At 40.7% G+C, this 26,889-nt stretch overlaps 1 protein-coding gene across 1 annotated transcript; it reads left to right on the top strand.

The window, feature by feature from the left end:
* Window positions 1-21,124: 21,124 nt before the first annotated feature.
* On the top strand, window positions 21,125-24,360 carry LOC124855293 (D-aminoacyl-tRNA deacylase 2-like). Its single transcript, XM_047345046.1, has 3 exons — window positions 21,125-21,447; window positions 22,942-23,011; window positions 23,118-24,360. The coding sequence occupies exons 1-3, from the start codon at window positions 21,337-21,339 to the stop codon at window positions 23,447-23,449; spliced, it is 513 nt and encodes a 170-aa protein (XP_047201002.1). The 5' UTR covers window positions 21,125-21,336; the 3' UTR covers window positions 23,450-24,360.
* Window positions 24,361-26,889: the final 2,529 nt, after the last annotated feature.

Here is a 26,889-nt window from a genome sequence, read left to right as displayed (position 1 = left end):
TTCAAAGTCCCATTCTCAAACCTAAGTGCTTAACTACATGAACTTCATCAAAACATCCAACAAAATCAAAAGAATTGATCTTCAGACTTCACCTGATATACTAGCAGTGACCATCAGCTAAATATTCTGAATATCAAAAATGTGACATGATGTTTGTGGAAGGTCTGATTACAGGTCAACATTTCATAGTTTCAGAATACCCAAAAAGAATTTCAAAAATGGTCTAATCTGTGGAGATGTAAAATTTCACAAAAGAATCAACACCATAATTTCAGAGAGGTTTTCAGAATGTGGTCTTAGGGAGCTATGCACCATTTATAAACAAAGTATGTCTCTTTTGCATTGTCTCTAAGTCCTCATTGGAGGTCTGAGCTACCCTTTTTCCCATGAGTGCTAAAACTTTTGGAACCCCATGTTACTTTATTCTGACATTCCCCTCTTCTGGCGCAGGGTCCAACCCATGCGACAATCCAGCAAAAAGTTTGTACAAAAATGTTCTAGTAACCAAGATCACATAACCTAGAACCAAAGAAATGAATTCTGACATAACCACGTGTCACTATGAATTTAATTCAATTCAAATTCAATTCAAAAATACTTTATTCATCCCAAAGGGAAATTAAACGTTGTTATAGCTCATATTATGAAGGTTTCCTCAAAGAGCCGTTGTAGATGCTGATGGCTGTGGGCAGGAAGGATCACCTGTAGCGCTCCGTCTTACAGCAGATCTGAAGAAGCCTCTGACTGAAGACACTCTGTTGTTGTAGGACAGTCTCAGGAAGAGGATGCTCAGGGTTCTCCATAATGTTCTTCATTTTATGAAGAATCCTTCTTTCCACAATGATCTCCAGAGGTTCCAGAGGAGTCCCCAGAACAGAGCCAGCCTTTTTTATCAGCTTGTTGAGTTTTTTTAAGTCCCTGGCTCTGATGCAGCTTCCCCAGCACATAATGGTAGAAAAGATCACACTTTCCACAACAGACTTATAGAAGATATGCAGCATCTTGCTGCAAACACCAAAGGACCTAAGCTTCCTCAAGAAGTACACTCTGCTCTGTCCCTTCTTGTAGATGGCTTCACAGTTGCATCTCCACTCTAGTCTGTTGTCCAGGTGAACACCGAGATATTTATACTCCTCCACCACCTCCACTTCTTCTCCCATGATAGAAATAGTTTTTGACTTATTCCTGTTTCTCTTAAAATCTACAATCATCTCCTTTGTTTTAGTCACGTTCAAAATTAGATGATTGTTTCCACACCATGCCACAAAACGGTCCACCACCTTCCTGTACTCAGCTTCTTGTCCATCTCTGATCCACCCCACGACTGCAGAATCATCCGAGTATTTCTGCAGATGACAAGAGTCTGTCTTGTACTGGAAGTCTGAGGTGTACAGAGTGAAAAGGAATGGTGAGAGTACTGCTGACTACCTGGTTAGACTCACAACCCTCCAGTCTCACAAACTGTGGTTTGTTTGTCAGGTAGTCTTTGATCCAGGAGATTGTTGAGGCCTCCACCTGAGTCTTCTGGAGTTTCTGACAAAGCAAATCAGGTTGGATTGTATTAAATGCACTTGAGAAATCAAAGAACATGATCCTCACAGTGCTGCTGGCTTTGTCCAGATGACAGTGGGTTTGTTGAAGCAGGTGTATGATGGCATCTTCAACTCCAACTCCACAGCGATAAGCAAACTGAAGGGGGTCCTGATGGTTTACTGTTTGCTTACTCAGGTGGGCCAACAGGAGTCTCTCTAGGACCTTCATGATGTGAGATGTCAGGGCAACAGGTCTATAGTCATTGAGGACTGATGGGTGAGTTTTCTTTGGTACCGGAACAAGACAGGAGGTCTTCCACAACACCGGAACTTTCTTCTGAGCCAGGCTAAGGTTGAAGAGGTGCTGCAGAATCCCACAGAGCTGCTCTGCACAGGCCTTCAGGACTCTAGGGCTGACATGATCTGGACCTGCAGCCTTATTCCGATTCAGTCTCTCCAGTTGTCTCTTCACCTGACTTCTTGAGACACACAGGTGGAAGGGGGAAGCAAAATGATAATGATAATAATGATAATGATAATGAAAGCAACATAAAGAAAATCCAGATGTTTTTAACTGCAATACAGTTTCATTTACAACAGAACACAAACTTTAGTTATTCAGTTCATCAATGTCTCACTTAGAAATTAGTCACATATCATCCATATTTGTCTTGTACAAAGATGAGTATTAGATTAATGGACATCTAATGTAATTCAGATGCATAAACCCTACAAATTCGGATCTAATAAATAATTCCCACCAAGTATAAAGTCATGACTCAGATTCTTTATCAAAAATATATTCCTTACTTTTGCATATCTTGAACTGTCAGCTAGTTTAATGGTACCAGGGAAACTTTCAATCTAATAAATCACCAATGATTCTGCATGCAAAACTAATTCTTCAAACTGGTTTAAACTATTTCATTGACCTTTTAATAGTAAAACACATAAATCTAAAAGTCATGCTACATTGTTAATTATTATATAAAAACATGTTTTCAAGGCAACAATCACTACAAGCATTTTGATTCTATTGTCTCTTAAACAGTGTTAAAACTCAGGAAGGGAGGTGCTGAGCGTTACCATGAAAACAAAGGCGTGAACCAACCTGGTAGGTGGGCGGAGTCAGGCAGAATGAACCTCTGATTGACGGCCTTTGGGCGGGACCCACAGTTTCTTTATTCCAACCCATCTTTAGTGATCCTTAAACTGCAAAACTGTTAACATGCACCTACCTCAGAAACAAGCTGCTTCTTAACTCTCCTGAAAACTCAAAGTTTTAATCAGTCTGGGATTTAGAAACATTATTCTAAACATGGATTATTGTTTCATGCCACATATAAACATACATTCATTCCAACAAACACAAAGACAAAACATCAAAGACAGACAAATGGCCAAATTTGAAGCTTCAAGAATTCAAATACATTTTTAACAATCTCTTTTCAGAATATGTTTTCTCAACCATATCTTTTAATGCTATAATTGATCAATTTTGTTATGACAATCGTCAGGATCCTTTTTAAAAAATTAGTGCACATAATCCAAAGAGATCTCAAACTATTTAGAAGCACAGCAACAGTTCACTCTTAAATGAATCCAAATTTACTGATGCTGAAACCTTTTGCTAATTCTTTGTACTGTAACTCTATAATAATAACTACAATCCTGAGAGTTATTGTTATAGTTCACTTTTTGTTTGGCTCAATTTGATCGCAGCTGCATTGCAGAATTTCAGGTTAAATGCAAAGAAGTATTTTTAATTTAATTCAATTCAAATTCAAAGATACTTTATTAATCCCCGAGGGGAAATTAGAAAAGTCGGCATTGACATTTTTATGGTATACCCAAACTAAACAAAACTGCAGTGTTTGACTTAATCAGAAAGTACGATAAGAAGCTTGTCTCCAAACTGGACTTTTTCCCACATAGTGTTTCAAAAAGAACAAACATCATTTTCTTTAATTTGGGCTATTTAAATTTTGAGAGTTGGGGAAAACCTATTACTAGAACCCCTCTTTTACAATCCAAATGCTGATAAATGTTCCAATATTTTATCTCTTAGTAATCTGAAATCACCTTGTATACCTTTGTACTCATATGTATTCCTTTAATCTTTAAACCCTAAGAAATCAAACAAGGAGACTGGAGTTTGAGCCGACCATCCTCTTACTGTTAAGAGGGCCTTTATTTCTTTTCTTTTCCTAAAATGAAGGATTTTACTTGTCTTGATTCTGTTATAAAAATCCTAACCTTGGTTCCAAAACTAAACTCTTCAACCCCAATCTGTGTTCCCCAGAGTAGAGTATTATTGCATTTCAAAGCCACCAAATGACTGGAACTCATCATTGGCTTAGATCTATTTTAATAAGTAATCAGCCTACCTTTAATTAAGTATTATAATTTTATGGACCCAAAATCTATGGCTTACAGGCTTCAGGAGTCCAGGAACCACAAGTTGAGTACTACTGCATTGAACAATGGTGTTAACTTTCTGCAGAGATTGAAGGATTGGCTAAATATATTGTTTCTGCTTGGACCATAATCAGATTTAAAATTATTAGTTCACAGCTCCTAATTTACTTCAGATCATATTTGCTTCTAACCCAGTTCATAAGAAGCTTCAGACAAACATTATGCTAAAAAACCAAAAAGAAAACAAAAAAACAGATCTGTTTTAAAATAAAGAAAAAGCATGCTTAAAAAAACTTGTTACTGTGGTGGAAAATAACTCCAAGGTTCTGAAGGCCTTTTCATGCAGAGTCTTTTAGGAAGAATGAGATTAGTTTAATTTTTGTGTGGTACCACTGTCCAATCAGATTCTTTCTAAATAACCCAATTTTTCATACTCATTTTAAAGGTTTGTTTTACCAAGGGAAATGTGTTTAACAAAACCAATTACTCTCAAAAGTTTTAAAAGTTTTTAGCTGGTGATATCTTAGAAAACAACAAGGCTTTTAATATTTCTATGCAACACAGAACTGATCAGGTGTCCTTTCCTTCTCCAAAGGGAGAAAAAAGAACCTGCAGAACCAAACCTTTCATAGTTTTTTGTCAGGACCTGATATAAGGTACAGTGTAAATCAACACGCTGCATGAATCAGAAGAGGGAAGAAAAACTTAATATAACCTCTTCCCAGCAGCTGCTGTGAAAAACAATGAATTTGTACTTTCCATAAGCGTCAGTTAACACTTGCGGACAAAAACTGCACCAAACTTTAAGTACTGTGTCAGAGACTGTATGAAGACCATCTGCAGTAGAACTAAGCCTGTTTTAATGAGGTCTCTACCCATTAGATTTATGGAATACAAAATCTGACAACAGAAAATTATACCTGAAGGAGAAACTCATCAGGTTTTACGCATTCGCTGGGTTTTAAAAATACTCCTTCATGAGATCTGTCCTGAGAATAACATAGAAACACATGGTTACTGCTGAGTTTTGGAGATGTTGTAACTTCCTCTGCATTTTCATAACTTTTAATAACTATAATAATTGACCCTGAATATTCCACGACGAAAGAGAACTTGCTTATCTGAAAGAATTAACCGGAAAGTATCAAATGAGTTAAGTTATCACCCTTTTAAAGATACTTTTCTAACCCTAAAATAATATTTTAACCCGCTATATCTGTCAATGTCAAGCAAGCGTCACATGAGCAGCGGTTAATAAGCGTTCTTCATTGCAGAAAATAGGAAAGGATTTATGCAAATGTGTGTGTGTTTGTACGTTACCCCCATCAGTTTCTAAATCGCTCCAGAGTCAGACTGTCATGGCACACAGTCCACTATCAATCCAAAAAACAACCAGGCCCTTCCCCGGTCTGTTGGTGAGACATTCACTCATTCTTTGTCCACTTTAACTTCTCCAGGAGGGAGAAAGAAGAAACTTTGCTCCGGTTTCTCTTCTGCCCGCACAAGATGCTTTCAATATAAATCCAGTGTATCGCTCTTCTGGCTTTTGCAAACAGCATGGATCTTTGTCCATCTCAGTGGGTCCAGACTTCTTCTTCATTTACACACAGTATTTATACCAGAACATGACAGTGTTATCTCAACTTCAAAGAGTCTGTGTTTTACGACCCCAGACCCTTCTCGGGTTCAGAGGTGACTAGGTTACCTAGGAACAACCATCTACTCTCCCTGAGGCATCACCCTAACAAATGCCCTTAACTATTAAACTTCTGATAATGGCTTTTACAGCTTCCTCCTCTAACACACATGTTTTCGAATCGCCGCCTCTCGTAAACCGTTCGAGGTAGAGACATGAGCCTTCTGCAGATTTATCTTCAGACCTTGCTTTCACTCACAGTGAACCCTGATTACAGTTAAAAGGAAGGAGTCCTTCTGACTCAATGTTTTCGGAGTCTCAGCACTGGGATCCTAAAAGAACCTAACTTATTTCCAGACACGGTGAAATCCTCAATCAGCATAAATCGATTATTATTATCATTGTTAATTTGGTTAAGTGCTTGTAAAATCTAAACAGAATATATCAAAAGGACTGATAACCAACTTGTAAAAGATTTAAAATTATAACAGTTCAAAGGTCTTACTGCTCATACTTGTTGCCTTCTGCTTCATCTAGGACTGGGTCATGGGGGCAACAGACTCAGTAAAGACCCCCAGACTTCCCTCTCTCCAGACAGTTCCGTCAGCTCCTCCAGGGGGAGCAATCCCTGGCCAGCTAAAAAACACAGTCCCTCCAGCATGACCTGTGCCGTCCCCTGGGGCTCTTCCCAGCGAAAGTTCCGTAGTTTTGCCCACTGACCAGCAGGCGAAGCTATCCTGTAGTACGCTGGGTGCCTGAGAGGGCCACCCTCGATGCAAGGGAAATTTTTTACCCCATAGGAAAAAATCACCGCAGAGATCCAATGCATTTACACACTGAAAACAGGTTTAATTAGTTCATTTGCTCCTGATCCTGAAAATCAGTACAAGGTGTCGACCGTGTTCATCTGTTGCCCTTGGTGGCCTTCCTTGGTGGCCCTTCCTTCTGCTTTGTGGCCCAATAAGGAAAGACAATGGCCAACACATGGTACAGAGGCTCACAGTGAGTACTTAGAATTATTTTACTTGAAATGTCAGGGATCATGAGGGACACCGAGTGGAAGAGAGTAGCACAGCCAGCACATGCCTTGGGGACCATGAGGAACCCTGTGACAAGTTTTCACTGTGGCACTCTCTTCCACTTGGTGGTCCAGAAGGGAATACCAAGTTTTTTACAAAGCCTACCTCCTCTCCACTCAAATGTGGTGTTGATGCGTGTTGTTGTATAATGCTTTTAAAAAGAAAAACAGGTGGGTATTTTAACATTTAGAGGTAGGCACCAGAGGTGAGGTTAATTAAACAGACTCCCCTCTGGATGCCATTAAGCATGCCCACCCCCAAGGCCCTACATATGCATGCCAAGAAAATGTTATAAGTGAGAGTGTCTGGGGCAGAGGCTGCCATGGGACAGCGGAGATGGAAAACCCTCCCTGCACTCCAGTGATGCACCTGCACCACAAGACCCTAAGTAGTTGTAGTAGCCATAAGTAGTAGTGTGATGGAGCAGGCGAAGAGAAGTTTCTAGGGATGTGGAGGGAAGGACTGGAGGGCAAAATGCTCTCCCAAGGAGCCACCTCCCAGGCTGACCCCAATAAGGACCCCCGTTTGTCAAGTTCAACAAAGGAGGGAGAGGCATTGGCACATCCACTGAGTCCAAGGCTAAGGACAGGCACCCGACATCCAGTTCTCCAATCCAAAAAGCCACCGACCCCCAATGAAGAGGAGCCAGCCAAAAACACACAGCGTAGCCCCACTCCAAAAAAAAGAGAAGACCAGCTGACCCACCACAACAAGATTACACCACACAAAGGACACACGACCAACATGCCCAACACCTCCAAACCCACGGTGCAGATCCAATGGAGCGCCCAGTCCCCTACGCCCCCGAGCCAGGCACATACACCCCTCCAAAACCACCAGCAACAACCAGGAATTCAAGCAGAGATGCACCACCATGCCCACCACCATGCCCAAGATAAAGACATGTTGGGACCCACAGCCATGGATTTCAACATTAAACTCTGGTACGGACCTTTCTGGAACTTTCAAAATAAAGTGCATTGACCTTCTTTCGGCACAGCCAGGAAATGGGATAACTGCGGACTTCCTGTGATGCCACTACCCAAATAAAAGCACAGCTGTTGCTACATCCGCCCTCTTCCACACGGCCTTCCAGAGGGACCAGATAGGGGAGGAAAGTGCGCTGATGTCTCTTTGCTGGCAAACAGACATAAACTCTTCAACTGGATCCAAGGATGTCATACGATCATCGATCGTATGCAAAATTACGTACGAATGAAATACTGTCTGTGTATCCGGTATTTTCATTCATGAACGGGGGTAATTAAGCTACAAGCATTGCTTGACTGTCTCTCCGAGCCCTGTAGGAGCAACGGTGTTCGAGAGAAACCCCCTGCAAAGACGCGGTCTCCCAGTCTGGAAGGAAGACAGCAGAGACCGCAGCGGACAGGACAGGCCGCCCAGCTACAGCTCCGGAGCTAACCCTTTTGTTCACAGAGCGAACGCACCTTCAACCCCCAGCGAAGCTACCGAGCTAACCGCTTGTTGACTGTGGATACCTTCTTTAAACTTCGCCCTTGGACAACGTTTCCTCACCACGGTTCATGAAGTTAAGTGTTTGGGCAGAATAATATAGAAGTGGTTTAGATTGAAATGATCTGAACGTTTTCATTTAAGAAGTTTGGTTTTGTTTTTGTGAAACTCTGCTATCTTAGTGCTAGCAGGCTATCTGCAGCACACGTGCCGGTTTGTGTTCTTTGTATGTTTTTAAGGTTAAGACAAACTTTATTTAAAGGGTGATTTTTAAACAGAGCATTGATCATAACGCGCCGTCCGTGCTTATGCATTTTAACCCTTATAGAGATATTTTAAAGGTATGTGTTTGTTTCTGGTGCTAAGCTATCCGCTTCTTTGTTAGCTCAACTGCTAACCGTTAAGAACATGTGCTTGCTACTAAAGAGTATTTAACAGGAAGGTTGTTAGTTTTCAAGCTAACCCTAGTCCCTGAACATCAATTTACTAGATTTGATAACTAAGTAAACACCATTAAACCCATTTCTCCAGAAAGATTTGGCTCGTTTCCAAAATATTCCCTAAATAATATTTCTTCAAATATTATTTGACATCCAGAATGTTGGTTTTATTTAGCAGATCATTCTTTAAAATATTATTTCATTAAAATAATATTTTATTTAAATCTTTATTGGTCATTGTACATGTATATTACAACAAAATTTGTCCTCTGCATTTAACCCATCCCTTACAGGGAGCAGTGGGCTGCCATTGTGCGGCACCCGGGGAGCATTCTGGGGCTATGGGTCTTGCTCAGGGACCCAGAGTGGCAATCTGTGGGATACAAACCTGGCCCCTTGTGTCCCCTCTGGAACACAAACCTCCTGTTCTAACCACTAGGCCACCACTCCCTTATCTGATCTTGCATAGTGAAGGGTTGTCTAAATGTTGCTGATTATTTCCTAAGTTGGTTCCAAGACTAACTTAACTTCATTTCCAGATTCTTCAAGATAATCCTTGGTTCTCAAACATAAACATTGCATGGTAATGTTGCATCACTCTTTTGGTCATAATTTCCAATTATCTTTAATCAACTTGTTTATATTGTACATAGCCCACTAATCTTCCCTATTCTTTAATTCTGCTTGGTAGTTTAGTTGGATTGTTTTAGCATAGTAAAGAGTTTGTTGATTGAAATATGTTTGACTTTGAGTTGACTTATTTTTGTTAATAAACTCTTGTATTTTAAGAAATTGTGTGAATTCATTCCATGTGTGTGCAGAGTGTATGCTGTTTAATAATGTCAGAGCTCGTCTCACACTTTTCTATTTTGTCCTAATACCATTGCCTTACTGGGCTGGTATTCGCAGGACAACCCTTAACAGACCTAAATATTATTTGATAAAATATTAAAATATTAATATTAAATATTAAATAATATTCTCAGATTCATAATCACAACAGACACCAACCTAGCAAACAGAGAGGCGCCACAGACGGGCCACTGGCCACACCACAAAGAGCCTTTTTTTTCCTCGTTGCTTCCCCTTCGAGGCACAAAACCACCAACATCCTGGCCAGCCAAGCAAAAACAACAGAGCCATGCCAAGCAACAGCTCCCCCCAACACCACAGCAACAGCGACACCACACATCCTTCCACATGTCCATATGGACATGGTAAAAACCACCAAGCACACACCACCCACCAGGAACCACCCAGCAGAAAAGCTCAATGCAAGGCTGAGAAGCCCAGCAACGTCCGCGCCGCAACACCCACACACAACGGCCAGAGCCACACCATACAGAACTACCACCTCACCACCACCACCACACGGCATACAGCGGAGGACAGAACGCAGCAAAGAGCACCCAAAACAAAAGCTGTGCACAAAGCCCCCCCACAAAAGTGTACCCTCACAAAAAGAAAACTCAGAGGATCCAAACCCAAGAGATCATGCCTGACATCCAAATACAGTGCCTTGCGAAAGTACTCTCCCCCCTTGAACTTTTCAACTTCTTGCCACATTTCAGGCTTCAAACATAAAGATATAAAATTCAAATTTTTTGTGAAGAATCAACAACAAGTGGGACACAATCATGAAGTGGAATGAAATTTAATGGATGTGTCAAACTTTTTTAACAAATAAAAAACTGAAAACAGGGGCGTGTAATATTATTCGGCCCCTTTACTCTCTGTGCAGCAAACTCACTCCAGAAGTTTAGTGAGGATCTCTGAATGATCCAATGTTGTCCCAAATGACTGATGATAAATAGAACCCACCTGTGTGTAATCAAGTCTCCGTATAAATGTACCTGCTCTGTGATAGTCTCAGGGTTCTGTTCAAAGCGCAGAGAGCATCATGAAGACCAAGGAACACACCAGGCAGGTCCGATATACTGTTGTGGAGAAGTTTAAAGCCTGATTTGGATACAAAAAGATTTCCCAAGCTTTAAACATCCCAAGGAGCACTGTGCAAGCAATCATTTTGAAATGGAAGGAGTATCAGACCACTGCAAATCTACCCAGACCCGGCCGTCCCTCTAAACTTTCATCTCGAACAAGGAGAAGACTGATCAGAGATGCAGCCAAGAGGCCCATGGTCACTCTGGATGAACTGCAGAGATCTACAGCTGAGATGGGATAGTCTGTCCATAGGACAACAGTCAGTCGTACACTGCACACATCTGGCCTTTATGGAAGAGTGGCAAGAAGAAAGCCATTTCTCAAAGATATCCATAAAATGTCTCTTTTAAAGTTTGCCACAAGCCACCTGGGAGACAGACCAAACATGTGGAAGAAGGTGCTCTGGTCAGATGAAACCAAAATTGAACTGTAAAAGCAACACAGCTCATCACCCTGAACACACCATCCCCACTGTCAAACATGGTGGTGGCAGCATCATGGTTTGGGCCTGCTTTTCGTCAGCAGGGACAGGGAAGATGGTCACAATTGATGGGAAGATGGATGGGGCCCAATACAGGACCATTCTGGAAGAAAACCTGTTGGAGTCTGCAAGAGACCTGAGACTGGGACGAAGATTTATCTTCCAACAAGACAATGATCCAAAACATAACGCCAAATTTACAATGGAATGGTTCACAAATAAACGTAACCAGGTGTTGGAACGGCCAAGTCAAAGTCCAGACCTGAATCCAATCGAGAATCTGAGGAAATAGCTGAAGACTGCTGTTCACGAACGCTCTCCATCCAACCTCACTGAGCTCGAGCTGTTTTGCAAGGAAGAATGGGCAAGAATTTCAGTCCCTCGATGTGCAAAAGTGATAGAGACATACCCCAAGCGACTTGCAGCTGTAATTGCAGCAAAGGGTGGCGCTACAAAGTATTAACGCAAGGGGACCAAATAATATTGCACGCCCCACTTTTCACTTTTTTATTTGTTAAAAGAGTTGGACACATCCAATAAATTTCATTCCACTTCACGATTGTGTACCACTTCTTGTAGATTCTTCACAAAAAATTAGAATTTTATATCAATATGTTTGAATCCTGAAATGTGGCAAGAGGTTGTACCAGCCAGAAGCAGCACCACGAAAAAACCCACACAGAGGCACACAAAAGGCAGAAAGCTCACAAGTAATTGTCCGGTATATTGCCTGTGCACTGTAAGCAAGTACTAGACAGTACAAAACCCATTCTGAACATCCATTTACCAGTGTACTGTGTTGGAGTTGTCCTTCTAAACTCCTGCGTGTTCGTTTATTTGGTCAAAGCATCTTAATTCTGCACGAGAAAAACTAAACTTAAATGTCTAAGAAAACAAAACACGGACAAGAGGTTGAAGCTGATTCACCCGGCCGGGGAAGAAAGGTGCTGCATCTGCGTAGTCAGGAACACATCTGTTTTTCTCTCCCCTGCACCGTTCTTTTATTGAACACACACATACTACAAGAAATATACATTTTACATTTGTTGTACAGCCCTTCTCAGTTTTCTCACACATTCTTTTGCTGAAGGTCAGTTTCCCACATGTCTTCAGGAATCTTCAGGGAGAGGAGTTACCATGCCTCCCTAATCCACTGTCGGCTTCTCGCGATACACACAGAAAACACCTGCAAGCTTTAACCTCATTGTGTGACCACACTAGAAGCTACTGTTTAAGGATTTTTCTAACTCTCAAAAGCATAACTAAAAACTCCTAATAACAATCAATCTATAAGCAGCAAATTCCAAATATATCTTAGCTTTAGCTACTAATGATAAGGCATTTATACTAATGATAAGGCATTTATATTTCCACAATTCCCCCTTTTGAGGTCTGTTAAGACTTCACTAAAAGAATACAAAAAGTAAGCGTCTATACCAGAAGCCTAATCACAGCGGACTTGAATCAAATTCTCAACACCATTTCAGGCTCCTCGTCGTCATCAGGGATAGCCAACAAAGGCATCATATGAGGAGGTGTGGTTGCCTTGCCTTCAATAGTTGCAGTAATAAAGCGCACAATCAAAGATCTAATACATGGTACACAACAACATCCACACGTCACCATAATAGCAACAAAAACAGCAATGGATATATATATATATAACAATGACATAATTAACCCTTTCCTGTGTCCAAACATACCAGTCATCCAGTCTTCGAATGGATTGTCTATTCCTGAGTGCTCATGCATAGTGGTTGAAAGTGTTTTTAACCCTTCTAAAGCTTTTGAGACGGAACCATCAGGGACGGTATTATTGGGTATGAAAGTACAACACATATCACCAAACATTGCACATACGCCCCCCTTTTCTGCTAGAAGCATATCCAGCACCATTCTATTTTGTACTGACATAAGGGAAGTAGGTCCTGTTTGATCAGCGAGTCCCTCAACTGCATCTCGAGTTACGTTCGCGGGGCGTAGGATATTGTAATGAATATAATTGATGCGGTCGACATTCTTGTTAGGGGTCACAGGGAAAAGGGCAGCAATAATTGGTATATTCTCAAATCCTGCCGAAATTTGGTTAGCCAATTTATATTCATTTGGTACTCCCCTAGGGACACCTATAGCATCTATATAGGTGGGGGAGCCCTGACTTAAATCAAATCCAGCAGTGCTTCGTTTCATAATATGCTGTCGCCTTCTGCGGGTGAGCGCTGTTTGTTGGGCATGTTTAGTGGGTAGACGTTTAAGGTCCTTACCTAAAAGAAGAAGGGGAGCCTGTAATCTCACCATTACACACACCCCTATGGTATTCTTAGGTATGTTGGTAAGTAATCTATGTCCACCACAGTAATAATAGAGTCCAGATCTGGCCCAAGGACCAATAACACTACCTGGTGTAGTAATATTACACCAATCTGACGGGATCTGTCCTACATTAATTTTGGGTGAGATTGATGTAAAGTTAAAACATGTATACGTGCCATTACCTTTATTGGGTGAGAATGGTCCTGTTTTGGTATTGTTAGGGATAGGAGGGAAGATGCTGGCTAAGGTGGTGCAGTTAGCTCGAGATGCCTCAGTGGTCAGCTTAAGCATGCAATTATAACCCCAAGTGTCCTCTGGGTACAGAGGAGCAGGGTCGGTAGTTAAATGTGGTCTTGCCGCCGCGCATGCCACACAATCTGATTTACTTTGTTCTTTGGCAGTATGAGCTATCCATTGGAGCCAGAGGTTATCTTCAGTATATCCCGTGGCCATCTGGATAGTTTCTATGGGTTTTAAGGTGTTGTAGTCTATCTTTATCCTCCCCTTGTCTGACTCTGCCTGATTGGAGTGGTTTCTGAAATTTATCTTGATGATGCCTTCCGGATTCTGTGTGTTCCATCCTCGTCGAAGACCAAACATGAAATGGGCGTTGTGTGTTCCTAGGGGGTTGTGTGTCAAGGCTTTAAGGGTTAAAAGAAATGGCTGTTGCTCGTTTGAGGCGGTATTCGGTAAACTACCGCGTATCAGGGATATGTTTAGCGCTTCAAGTTTAGGTGTCGGGTCAGGGTTAAAAATATTGGTATTCCATGGTCTGCTGTAATATATAGTATTTCCCCACCCCCTACCGCACAAAGGGGTGGGTGTGTCTGCACTTGTGGACTCACAGTGTGTGGAGAGTTCAACATTAGCGCATAGGTAATAGTGGAGCCTCGTCAACCATGTGCTGCCTGAGATTTGGTAAGTGCTACAATTGATAACGTCGCAGAGATCAAATTGAAAAGTCGTGGTCGCACCGAGAGTGTAATTTAATTCTATTCCCCCAAACGCCTGGAGACATTTATCTGGACCCTGGGGTTTGGATTGTCTTTTATTGATCTTGGGATGACTGGAGCATGTCTGGAAAGGAAGTTCACAATACAAACCTAGAATCAATGTGACAATGAAAAATTATAAAACACCTATACCTCCCATGACCCAACCCTTAAGGGGCCTGGGTCCTAACTTTTGATCTCCCATTCTTTTCAAAGGTACCTGTAAAGGAAGATAAGGATTAACAATATGGTTTTTTTTTAATTCAGAATGTTCAGTTCAGTTCTTTGGTGGGAGAGCAGCTACAACCACCAGTGAAAGAGAGGAAAGCTCGATCACATCCGCCTCTTCTGTGTGATGTCCTGGTCTTCACTCACAGGTGTAGACTGACCTGGAGCTAAGTGGTCTCACCAGGGGATTATTCTGCCCCTATTGGTGGGACCACTGATCTGACGGTGCACCTAAAATGTAGACTAACCTTTAGGTGTAAACAAACGCTTTCTCACCCTAGGGGATTATTCTGCCCCTTGAATTGGGTGAGAAAGGTCTTCTGGTGTGCTGGTGTTGTCCCTCGGGTTCTGCTGGACCTCTGGCAGCGATTTCTGTGGTGCCTCTGCTACTGCACACTGGCTCCAATGATACCACGTGTCTCCTTTGCCCTTGACCCTCACCGCATGTGAGGTTCTCTCTGTGACCTGAAATGGACCGGTCCACCTTGACTCTGACCACTTTCTTTTGATGACTTTCAGGAGGACCCACTCGGCTTCCAAGGTGGTGGTTCCGACCCTGGTCTCTGTTTTCTGCTGGGATCTGCTTGGAGAAAGATGTAAAAAGACTGTGGAGAAATCTGTAATAATCACGATGAGTCATAGATTGTTCACACTCAGTGAGAAACGATAACCTCGTTTGGGGGCCTGGAAATGGCCTCCCTGTTTGCAGCTCATGTGGAGTTAAACCATGTTTCTGATTTATAGAACTCCGCTCCTGTAGCGTATGCGGAATTTGTGTAGATATTAACCTTCTGTCCTGCTCCTATTTCCAGAGCAGCTATTACTGCCAAAACGTCTGCTGTCTGCGCTGATTGTGCATCTGTCAGTTCCTCTGCCTGTACTGTGATAAAATCTGTCCCTGTGTCTTCCACCACCGGTATGCTGCCTTACGTCCTTCTGCATCATGCCTAAAACAACAACCATCTGTGAACAGCTGTCTCACCTGAGGTCCCTCAAAGGGGCTGGCTTTTAAATCTGGTCTTATTCTTTCTGTCCTGCTAACCAGCTCTTCACATTGATGTGGTTCCTCCTGTGTTATTCCATCCGCCATGTTGATTCCCTCGTGAGTGTAGGTTATGTTGGTGCCTCCAAGATTTTGCTGAGCCTGTGTTGTCTCAGAGCTGTCATGGTGAAACTTTGAGAGTTCACATATGCCACCACACTGTGAGTTGTTAAAACATTCAGAGGGTGTCCCATCACTAAGTGAGCTGTTTTTTGAATTAATTTTGCCAGCCCTGCTGCATGTTGTGTGTATTGTGGGTGGCGTTTTTCCATGTTATCAATCATTACTGAAATGTACATCAGCACTCTCCTCTCTCCCCCTTTTTTCTGAAACAAAACTCCATTTACTGCCAGTTTTGTTACAGAAACATCCAAATAAAATGGTGTGGTGTAGTCTGGGAGCGTAAGTTCTGCCGCGTTGGAGAGAAGCTGTTTTAACACAATAAAGGCTTCCTCCGCTTCCTGTGTCCAATTAAGGACATTGTTAAGATTTCGCATGCCCTGTTCTCTGACTAGGTCTCTGAGGGGCTGTGTGAGATCAGTGTTACCTGGGATGTAGATCCTGCTGTAGCCTGTAAGGCCCAAAAATGACAGCATGTCTTTCAACCTAAGAGGTTTAGGGTGTGTTAAAATACGTTGCTTATGTGAACCTGACATGCTCATGTTTCCTGCGGTAATAACCCCGCCCAGGAAGGAAACTTGCTTCCTTGCTATTTGTAGTTTATTTTTACTGACCTTGAATCCATGTTTATGCAGATGTCTGATGCCTTCCTGAACTTATTTTTTGGGCGGATACTGTGGAACCCAAATAAGCGAGGGCGATGCAACCTGAAAAGAAACTGGGGCGCTGATAAGATAGGCTCTGCAAAAGAGCTGCAGCTTTGGGATGATCTATTTTTTTTTTTTATTCCAGGATGATGTATGTGCATCTCATGCTTCAACAGAACTTTATCAGTAGCTGTATATTTATACAGTATGTGTCTGTGTTCTTAGAATACCTTAAGTTGGTGACTGAGGTGTCCTGCCAGTCCCCAGCTGCCAGAGGGCGCTTTACCACTCTTCCCAATTCCTTAGCTTGATGCTCAGGATGCAAAGAAAGAGAAACATGAGGAACAGCTTCATCTGACAGTAAATACCATTCTGCTTGGTCGGGTGTTAAATCAACTGCTGCAGCCACACCCTCAGGAGTCACATAAATATTTTTGGATGAAATAAACCATGTCCTACCTTCTACTGTTTCATTAAACAAATCTGGTACCATTCTGTGTGACAACGGTCGTAGAACAGAGTGACATGGGGCGGGTCAGGCGGAGAGGTGTAGGGGCAGAGACTTTGAATCCAGGGTTTCCACAGCTGATACACCGAGAAGATACTGCTTGGAGGTTCGGTCAACAGTCTCCAGTCTCCATTTGTGCAGCCCCTGAGAAGCCCATCACAGAAACAGTCTTGGTAGAGAGCAGTGGTTTAGGAGGTTGCTGTGTTATGGTGGAATAAGTAGCTCCAGTGTCCACAAAAAAATTCAGACATTTCTCTCCCACCTTTGCAGCCAACATGGGATCTGCTGTGCCCACGCTGCACAGTTGTAGCACACATCTTCCAGTGCCCTGCTAGCTCCACCCCTTCCTCTGGGTGCTCCACACCATACACCACGACCAGCCGACCACCAACATGCCATCCGCCTCCACGACCAGGGACACTGTACCTGTAATTATTAAAATAAATAGGGTGCAGGAGGGAGTACCCCCCTCCTTGCCACTGATCAGTCATAGACATAGGGGTGTGTGCTGCTGGAGGAACATTTTTTCAGTTATATTATTTTTCTCTTATTTACTTTTCTCTTTGGCCTCTTGCAGCTGCAATTTAAGGAGCTGATTCTGTAGCTGCTCTTTCTCCTCTTTTCTTTTTCTCTGCCTCCTGAGCTGAGACAGCTGTATGTAAAAGGTGAATTAAATGTTTTTCCCTCTTTGTGAAGTCTGTTCCCTGCAAATCAGGATTATTTTTCATCTTTTGACACATGTCAACAGGAACTCCTGTTAATATGGCTTTTTAAACAGCTGTCCCATTCCTGTTGTGCTTTCTCTATTTCATTCATGTCAGAGGGCAGAGAAAACGGTCTGACATGTACTATTTCTTTGAGAATACGAATTTACATCAGCCACTTGGTGTCACGTGATCTCAGACTCAGAATATAGTGGGTGGAGTTATACAATGATGTACAGTAGGTGGCAAATGGAGTAAGACCAGTTTGATTTGGAGTTATTCTCATCCATAATTAACCAGGGATAGGCATTCGGGCCATGGCCTCCCTGTTTCTTCTACTGTTTTCCTTAATCTTTAACTGAACCCCTAATGCATTAGAACTTAGTTCTATTAGTTTATTTACAAAATGAGTTCCATTATCTGACCTTATAATCTGTGGGATACCATATGTGGGGAAGAAATGTGTAACTAGGTTAATCTATTACCACTAGGCAATATGTTTTCCCCCGTGTTTGCAATAAATTATGCATGACCTGCAAAAATTCTTTGCATAGTCAGAAAAATTTATAGTGTAGGATTAATGCTTTACCAGATGTAACATATATATACCCCCCTTGACACATGGGTCTTCCCAATGTGTCACTGTAGCCGCTGTCCTCATTACATTTAAAAATGAGATCACTATTTTTGGTAGTTGCTATTAATTTAAATAATGCTTGGTTTAGTTCTTATTAAAAATAAAAAATAAAAACTCACTCACTGATGAACACAAAAAATGAAGGGCATATTATATTTTATAATTTTAGTTTGTCTTACCCAGTTTTATAGATACAACATACAGTTTCAGTCAGCTTTGTATTTAATTCAAGTAACTAAAGTTTGTTTCAATTAACTCAAGTTTTCTCTATTTCAGTCCAGTCCAGTAATTCTGTTAAGGTTAATTTAATCTTGTGTTAAGTTTGAGTGTAATTCAATCATTTTGAACCTGACTGGAAAAAGTCTAAACGTCTGTTAAAATCTTTTTGTTTTACCATAGAGAACTGACCTAATATTATTATGGTACTGTTGAGGACTCTAATTTTTACATAACATGAAACAGACATTTATTTAACAAAAACAGAAAGTCAAACACTGACATTTGGCCACATGAAAGTTTAAATACCCTGTTTGTAAAATAATTGTGAAAAATTGAAGATGGGTCTATGAACTTTCTTATGGTTATCAGTATTTTCAATACAGGTAGAACCTTTGCTATCTTTATATGATTTTTCGGAAAAGATTCTGGAAACCTTATTAAGATATAAGTTTGGCAATGATCATCTGAACATCAGACCTCTGTTAGCGCTTTTAAAGTCCCTCAAAGATGCATTACAATGAAATTAGTCATTCCCATTCACACACATTCACACACTACTTACTTATTTCTCCGTCAGAGTAATTTTATTTACAAACATTTGAACATAATTTGACTTCTATTATTCTTAAAATGCACATCGTTTCCTCATAACCCCTTTTGTTTCCGCTAGGTCTGTTTTGAACGCTTCAATTCTTTTTTATTCACCAAGAATCAATAAGGTGGTCTTAGTGGGGTCCACCTTAAAGGTGTTGTCTGTTGGGTGTCATGTTATCATTGTCAGGTCAGTGAGGTTCATAAGTCAGTCAGAACCTTGGTCATTTGGTCTGTGCACATAATGTTTCATAGATCCAGCCTATGATTAGTCAGCAAAACTTCCACCTATAGGAGAAAAATTGATTGTTAATGAATGAGCTGCATTTCCTAGGAACACTGTCTTCCTCCTGGATGAGCATCACCTGTTGAAAAACTTTCATCATTGTTTGTTTCACATATTCAATCAGATCTTTATATTATATCAGTAGGTGAAGTTGTTAGTATCTCATGTAGACTGACATATACTGTTGCATTTGGAGAGGATCTCAGATTAAATAAACATAGTTAGAGCTTCAATCGAGGTTAATTTTGTGTCTGCAGACTTAGCCAATTCCTCTTTTTTTTTTTTTTTTTTCCATAAAGAGCAAGATTCAAAACATTTTCAAAAGGCAGATTGTGGCAGAATGTAGACAAAACTGCTTATTGATTGACAAGATAACATTCAAGCACACAACCACCATATCAAAGGCTCTACTTCTAGAGAATCACTAAACTTCTGGGGTCCAGTTTTGGCCCGCGGACCTTGAGCCTGACACATGCAGGGTAGAGTTACAATCCCCATCTCTCCGCAGAGACAGGCTTCTGCCTTTTGTGCAGAAGTGTTATCTCTGTTCTCAGGCAGCTGCATCTCTGTGTCAAGGTCGTCTTGAATAATAAACACTCATTGTGTGACCACACTAGAAGCTACTGTTTAAGGATTTTTCTAACTCTCAAAAGCATAACTAAAAACTCCTAATAATAATCAATCTATAAGCAGCAAATCCCAAATATATCTTAGCTTTAGCTACTAATGATAAGGCATTTATACTAATGATAAGGCATTTATATTTCCACAACTCTATGAAGGATTTTATATTGCATTTATCATAACTGGGGTAAAGAGTCATTTTAAAAGTTCTTAAACGTGTAGCTTTGGTCCACTTTGGTCAAAGTTCACCGATAAAGCCACCTCCCATTTCATAATAGGAAGGGATATTGATTCATCTATTTTAGGCAGTGTCCTGTGTATTTTAGATAGTAATTTGGTAAATCTGGTGAACCCAGGGACGTTGACGTCGGTGGCGTTTTTCGGCTCTCCACAGGTAAAACACCGTGATTATCCGTGAAATCCATGTCCGCCATGTTCAGTTGAAACCAGCAAGCAGCAGATGGAAACTCCTCCTATTTGATGACGCGGCTAAGCGTTGCCGCTTGTTGCCGAATGCCAACGTGGAGTTCCCGCGGAATGTGAAGCGGGCAAAAGCACACAAATGAGGCGAGAAATTTGCAGAAATAGCGTTCGGTGTGAACGCACCATGAGAGAATACTTTGCCAAAGTAGTAAGAGGAAGTCGCATCAGACGTGCCTTTAAAATAAAAGCATCACTCAATGACGGACTTTTCACAAACTTGGGAAAACATACTACAAGAACTTCAACGTTAAATTAGCATCTTTAAACATTTACAATGATTCTTTCTGAATAATAAGATATACCTTTTTCAACAATAAATCCTAGTAAATATGGCCAATATTATTCAATATATTAACCTTTTTAAAGTAAACTGTCATCAAGGAGGATTTCTGTCCTATAAGAAAAACAGCAAGTACTTGTATTAAACATAAGAAAATATAAAGTTCAAGGAAAAAATATGATTTGAAATTAGTGGTTTAAATAACAATAGTGGAGATATATATATATATATATATATATATATATATATATGTATATATATATATATATATATATATATATATATATATTATTGGGCTGCATATATTAATGGCACATTAATTTATATCTCTAGCTTCTTTTTGGGATTAATAAAGTATTTATTTATGTATTTAGTCTTAATAATGGCATGATCTGTCCTCCATACCTTTGGTACAAGACTTAATTTAAGGCACTGATTTGAATAAAGAAGTATGCCGTCTCCGCCAGTGAAAGGCAGCAATGCGCCAAGTGGCGTATAGTCTGCCGCAAAAAAGAAGAAGAGGGTTAATGCGGAAGGAGATAACTTGGTAAACTGAACACTTCGTGGTGGCTTAAAAGAAAGAATTTATTTATTAGATTTCATGTGTGTGTGTCAGCTATCTTCTGCAACAAGATCAGATAAGTGAAGTAAGTTGGAAAATGGCAGAAAAAGGCAGAGCACCGCTGGCTCGGACGATGCTGCAGCAGTGTTTGCATGCCAGACTGCAGGTCCGAGAAGGGGATGAACACTTGAAGGCTCAGTTTGTCCAGGTATAAACAAATATCACCTGGTCGTGATACACAACAAAAAAAAGTAAGAGAAATGTGAGTTGCTAAGTTAGATTGTATGCATTCAGTGTTTAAAGTTTTTATAGCTTTTTTTATTAAGAGTCCGAAATTGTCTCTTGGTACATTTTTAGATCCTTTACAAGTTCAAAGAGCTTTTTCGTCTTCATTATTTTACTCTTATTAATCTGAAACTCTGCAAGAAACAGAATTACGTTGATAAATGTATTTGATGTTGCACGCAGCCATTTTGTTATGTGAAGCGCTTCTTCTCTCTTTCACTACATTTTCACTGGCTATCTAGCATACTGCCCTCTGTGTTTTTGGAGAATACTGCAGCAACGTCAGCATCAAGTAAGAACGCCTACAGCGCTTGTTGAGGCTCATGGGGCATCAGTGGAGTCCTCTGCAACACCCTGAAGTGCGACTATAACTGAGCCCTTAGAGGTCACAAATACTAACAGAACACAGTTCCCATTATATATGACCCACCTTTGCAATACCTCATATCAGATTTCAATAATGATAGTAGCGCATTACATTTTGGATTTTGCAGTGTAAGACGCTAGTAGTGGCGGGCATCTAGTTGGACCAGTGTGGTTTTAGTATTTAGTAGTAATAGGAATTGCACAGCAAACATAAATGGGAACAAAGAGTTTAACCCCTAGTTTAAAAAGAACAAAAGAACCTTAATAAATATAGAAAACATTGACAGTTCCAATGTAGTGAAATCACAGAGTGTCCAGAGGCTTGAGGTCCTGGGAGATGATGGTTCCCAGGAAGCGGAAAGATTCCACATTGTCAATTGTGGAGTCACAGAGGGTGATGGGGGCAGGTGGGGCTGGGTTCTGCCTGAAGTCCATAACCATCTCCACTGTCTTTAGAGCGTTGAGCTCAAGGTTGTTCTGGCTGCACCAGTCCAACAGATGGTCCACCTCCCATCTGTACACAGACTCGTCACCATCAGAGATGAGTCCGATCAGGGTGGTGTCGTCCACAAACTTCAGAAGCTTGACAGACTGGTGACTGGAGGTGTAGCTGTTGGTGTACAGGGAGAAGAGCAGAGGAGAGAGAACACAGCCTTGGGGGGGACCGGTGTTGATGGTCAGGGAGTCAGAGACGTGCTTCCCCAGCCTCACGCGCTGCTTCCTTTCAGACAGGAAGTCAGCGATCCACATGCAGGTGGAGTCGTTCACACAAAATGCTAATAAAATTAAACACACGTAATGTTTTGGATTTAGGTTTTAGATTCTGTCACTCACAGTTTAAGAGTACCTATGATATGATAAAAATTTGACTTCTTCATGCTTTGCAAGTGGAAAAACCTGCAAAAAAGGTCTATCAAATACTTGTTCTCCCCCACAGTAGGTACTCTTTATTAATCCCCCAAGGTAAAATGTTATGTTACAGCAGGAGATCACTTCTCATACCAAATGTTATGTCTTGTATGCACATAAAATTACTCTACCTAATTTTCAGATCAACAGAGGAATGGTGATCTACGTCTGCTTCTTCAAGGGGGCCACAGAGGAGATCTTACCTAAGATGGGTTAGTCTTTTATTTATACATTTTTTATTACTAAATTTGAACCCTTTAGAAATGTAAACATCTCTGTATCGGGTATACACTCAATCTTCTTTCTCCCCCTGTCAAGTGTCCACACTGCTAAACCTGCAGCTGTGTGAGCTGCCTTCTGGAAAAATGACTTCTGTGTTGGAGCTTCCTGGTAGTGTGCTTATTATCCCTCAGGCCACACTGGGTGGAAAAGCCAAAGGCAAAGCCATGCAGTACCACAAAAACATAGGCAAAGAGGATGGGCTGCAGCTCTACAGCACCTTTGTCTCGCTGTGTGAGAAAGAACTGATGGCTGCCATTGGGGTGACCGGGAGAGAAGCTGAGGTGACTGTCAAACATGGAACATATGGAAACAGACAAGTGCTAATGCTAGACACAAATGGACCCTACACCCATCTGATTGACTTTTGATATTCTGTTTTTACAAGCAAAGCCAAAAAGACTGATAATTGAGGATCTGGACATAGTTTTAATCAGTTAGGTTTAGGGTTGATACGTGTAAATATTCATTTTGTGTGGTCCTTTACATTGATGAACTAAAAAAAAGTTGTTTGGCACCTGCTGACATGGAGAGCTTTGCTGAGAGGCCAAAATTGCACCATCTGTAGGCAGAATCCCATTTCAGAACTTTGAGCTGTGTTTGATTTCTTTGAACAAAGTATGCATTGTAAAAATGGATCCCACAAGGAAAACATAGTTTCAGACTAATGAATGAAGAAATATGGCATTTTATAAAGGCATTAGATTATTATGGTGCATTCATTATTTTTAACTTTTCTCTATGCAATGCAGAAAGCATGAAGCATTCATCTTTCTCTGGTTAAACACAGTAGCTTAGATTTGTCAGATAAAAAGCAAATCTCTCATTTATAAGCCCGTGTTCCAATTAGATGTATTTTACTTTCCTTGTGATGTTAGATGTCTTAACCCATTCTTGATATGGGTTTGATATAATTTATCATTACTACAGACAGCCCTGGGCTGGTGATACTTCATCTAGGTGTTTTCAACCATATACTATATCCAGGAGGAGTGACTGCTACAAGTCTCTGACATGATGCCATCTCCTGGGTTTCCTTAGATAGAAAAACTTTTTATCCAATTTGAATAAATAACTGAATCTGACTGCACTGTTCAATGGTTAGGATTAATTGGAATGTATGTACCTGACATAGCGAAGTGCCTTGAAACGACATGTGTTGTGAATTGGCGCAATATAACTAAAACTGAATTGAGTTGAATTGAATAGTTTTGTAACCAGATGTTTACATAAATTAAATAAAAAGACACATACCAGAATAAAGAGTAGGAATCTTTCTAGAGACTTTTTTTTTTTATTGCTTTCTTCAGATAAGGTTGTTGACATAAATTTTCTTATATGAGGATGTATTGCATTGAAACTGTGTGGCCTGGGTCAGACGTTTTGAGTCTTCTTACACAACTGGAATTTTTAACCAATCCTTTTTGCCTAAATGTATGTAACTGAATCAGGATTGTAGGCGACTTGCTCACACACACCATTTCAGTTACTATCACAACTGTTCTTTTACACAAAGATCAGGGCTTTGTAATGACCGCTCCAAAGCGGAGACGTTTTTGTCATTGAGCCACTTAATAACTAATTTGTCATTATGATCTAGATCCTTTGCCATTTTAAAGAAAATATTGTGCTGATGTCTTGAGATGGTGCTTCAATGTTTTCACATAATGTTCCACTAGACCATGCATGAAAGCTGGAATTACGCCGACACTCCAGCGTAGGTGAAAACCCACAACGGTTTTATTTCCAAGGATACCCCTTGCAGTCCACTGCAATGGTTCTTCAGATTTTTCCTGTTTTGGACGGTCAAAATATGTCTAAGTAATTTCGTTCATTTTATTAAATTCGATAGTTGTATTTAGAAGTCTGGGCAGGGTAAGGCATAGTTTAAGTTGATTTCGACGGTATCAACTTGTTGCATGCAATACTGATTGAAGTGTTTTATGTTGAGTGTTTGATTTGCTGTGCAAGTGTGCTGAATAGCGCACCACAGATGCGTTTAGCAAGGTGTGTGTGTTTTGTCCAGCTGATCCCAAATCTGCCAGGAGTTAGAAGTTTTTCATTCAAAGCAGCTGCGGTCTGAGTCTCGTGGTCTGACCACTCTTTTGTCCCAGTTTTATTACTGAAGTTTTTCCACTGAGTTCCCGCCTCAGTGTTTTATGACCCTTTGTTCGAGATTTGGTGGGCAATCAGATTGTTCTTTTTTGTATAAAACAATTATTCTATATTTAATTTATTTCTATATTCTTTATTTCATTTTGTTTTTCATGTGAACTGAGTAAATGTATCATGACATTGAACACTGCATCTGCTGACCTCTCTAAAAATAATAATAATAACAAAATAGAGCAACAGTTAAGATGCCTAAGCAATAATCTTTGTAAGAACTGCAAGGTCATACTGAAAAAAGTGGTAAACTGTTGCTTGAAAGAAGTAATTGGAAAAAAATTAAAAATACTTAAGATATTGAGGGGTACCATGGTTGGCTGTACTGCATTTGGATGCACCAATTGGTCTGAGAAAGGGATCAGAATACATGACTTCCCCAAAGACACTGAGAGAAGAAGAAAATGGTTGGCTCACATCAGCAGGAGCAACATCACCAGAGATTATAACAAAACACTGTGTGCTGAAAGTGTAATCTGCACACTCAAACATTTTCAATCAGGGATCAACAATTTTTACTGCCAAATACACAGGGGCCCAATGAAATTGTAAAATGTGGAAGGAAATGTGCTCTGCAGAAATAAATCACTCTGCAGGCACATTTTAAGGGAAGGCAGTTTACAAAAACAAAGAGAGGCCAAGTGAGACTGAGGGCTGATGCAGTTGTAACTCTTCTGTTCATCACCCAGGAGGAGAGGATCCTCCAGTGAGAAGTACTGCAGTCTGTCTTAAAAACTTGTTCAGCTGCTTAAGGCAAATAAATCCTGTCCCAACACCAGTAGAGTTTTCACCAGGCACTGAGATCAATCTCAGTTGGGCAGTTTCTTACGTTAGTCAAATCAGGAGGATGACAGCAATCTTCTGGTTCCTGGACATTAAGGAAACATTTCCCAGTTTTGGCTTGAGTGTGTACCGGCTGATTGGAAACACAGGTACTCCTGATCTCTCCAACAGCGAAACCTGTATTCTGTACCATCTTACATCTGTAAATAATGTTATCAAACATTCCAACAACTGTGATGGATGCTCTAGTTCAATTAAGCAAAAATGATGACTGTCTGGAAGGTGAGCACAATACCCTGTTGACACTGAGAATATTCAAACCAGGAGTGTTGTATCAGACATCACATGAGGCCTTGAGTCTGGTCCAGAAAATTGAGGAGCTTTTCCAAACAAGGTTTGTTGCATCTTTCATGGAGCTCTCAAATGTCATGGATACTCTAGACTAAGCAGGTTTATTAGAAAGCATGTCTTTGTCATGATTTGCAAGGAAGAATAACCAGCAGATTCATCAGGCTGAGACTAAGAAAAGCAGCAAAACATATTTGACAAAAGAAAAAAAAACTGTCCAATGCTGAGCAGCTTCTACACCAGTACATATGGATGGTACATTTGGAGGGATTTTTAAGTCCCTTACATTTCATTTTAATTTTACTGATTCTACATAAGTTATATTCATACATAGTCTTGGTATCTTCAGGGAATTTCAAAAACGGTTGTTGCAATGCTTGCATTAGGTTTGGTACATGATAAATTACTTTCTGATCACTTTAAGTTTTATACTGGCAGCCTCCCCATCACCCAGCCAACTCCAGCACTCCTCCATTCCACTTACCAGCATCACTCCATCACTTACCATTATGGC

Source organism: Girardinichthys multiradiatus, chromosome 19 (assembly GCF_021462225.1).
Source record: "Girardinichthys multiradiatus isolate DD_20200921_A chromosome 19, DD_fGirMul_XY1, whole genome shotgun sequence".
NCBI lineage: Eukaryota > Metazoa > Chordata > Actinopteri > Cyprinodontiformes > Goodeidae > Girardinichthys > Girardinichthys multiradiatus.
This window is presented reverse-complemented; position numbering and strand designations above follow the sequence as displayed.

What these genes read in the sequence shown, in the direction of transcription:
- LOC124855293 (XM_047345046.1), top strand. Translation starts at nt 21,337, where the DNA reads ATGGCAGAAAAAGGCAGAGCACCGCTGGCTCGGACGATGCTGCAGCAG. An exon ending in TGAAGGCTCAGTTTGTCCAG is followed by an intron (nt 21,448 to 22,941) that starts GTATAAACAAAT and finishes CCTAATTTTCAG; the next exon opens with ATCAACAGAGGAATGGTGAT. An exon ending in GGAGATCTTACCTAAGATGG is followed by an intron (nt 23,012 to 23,117) that starts GTTAGTCTTTTA and finishes CCCCCTGTCAAG; the next exon opens with TGTCCACACTGCTAAACCTG.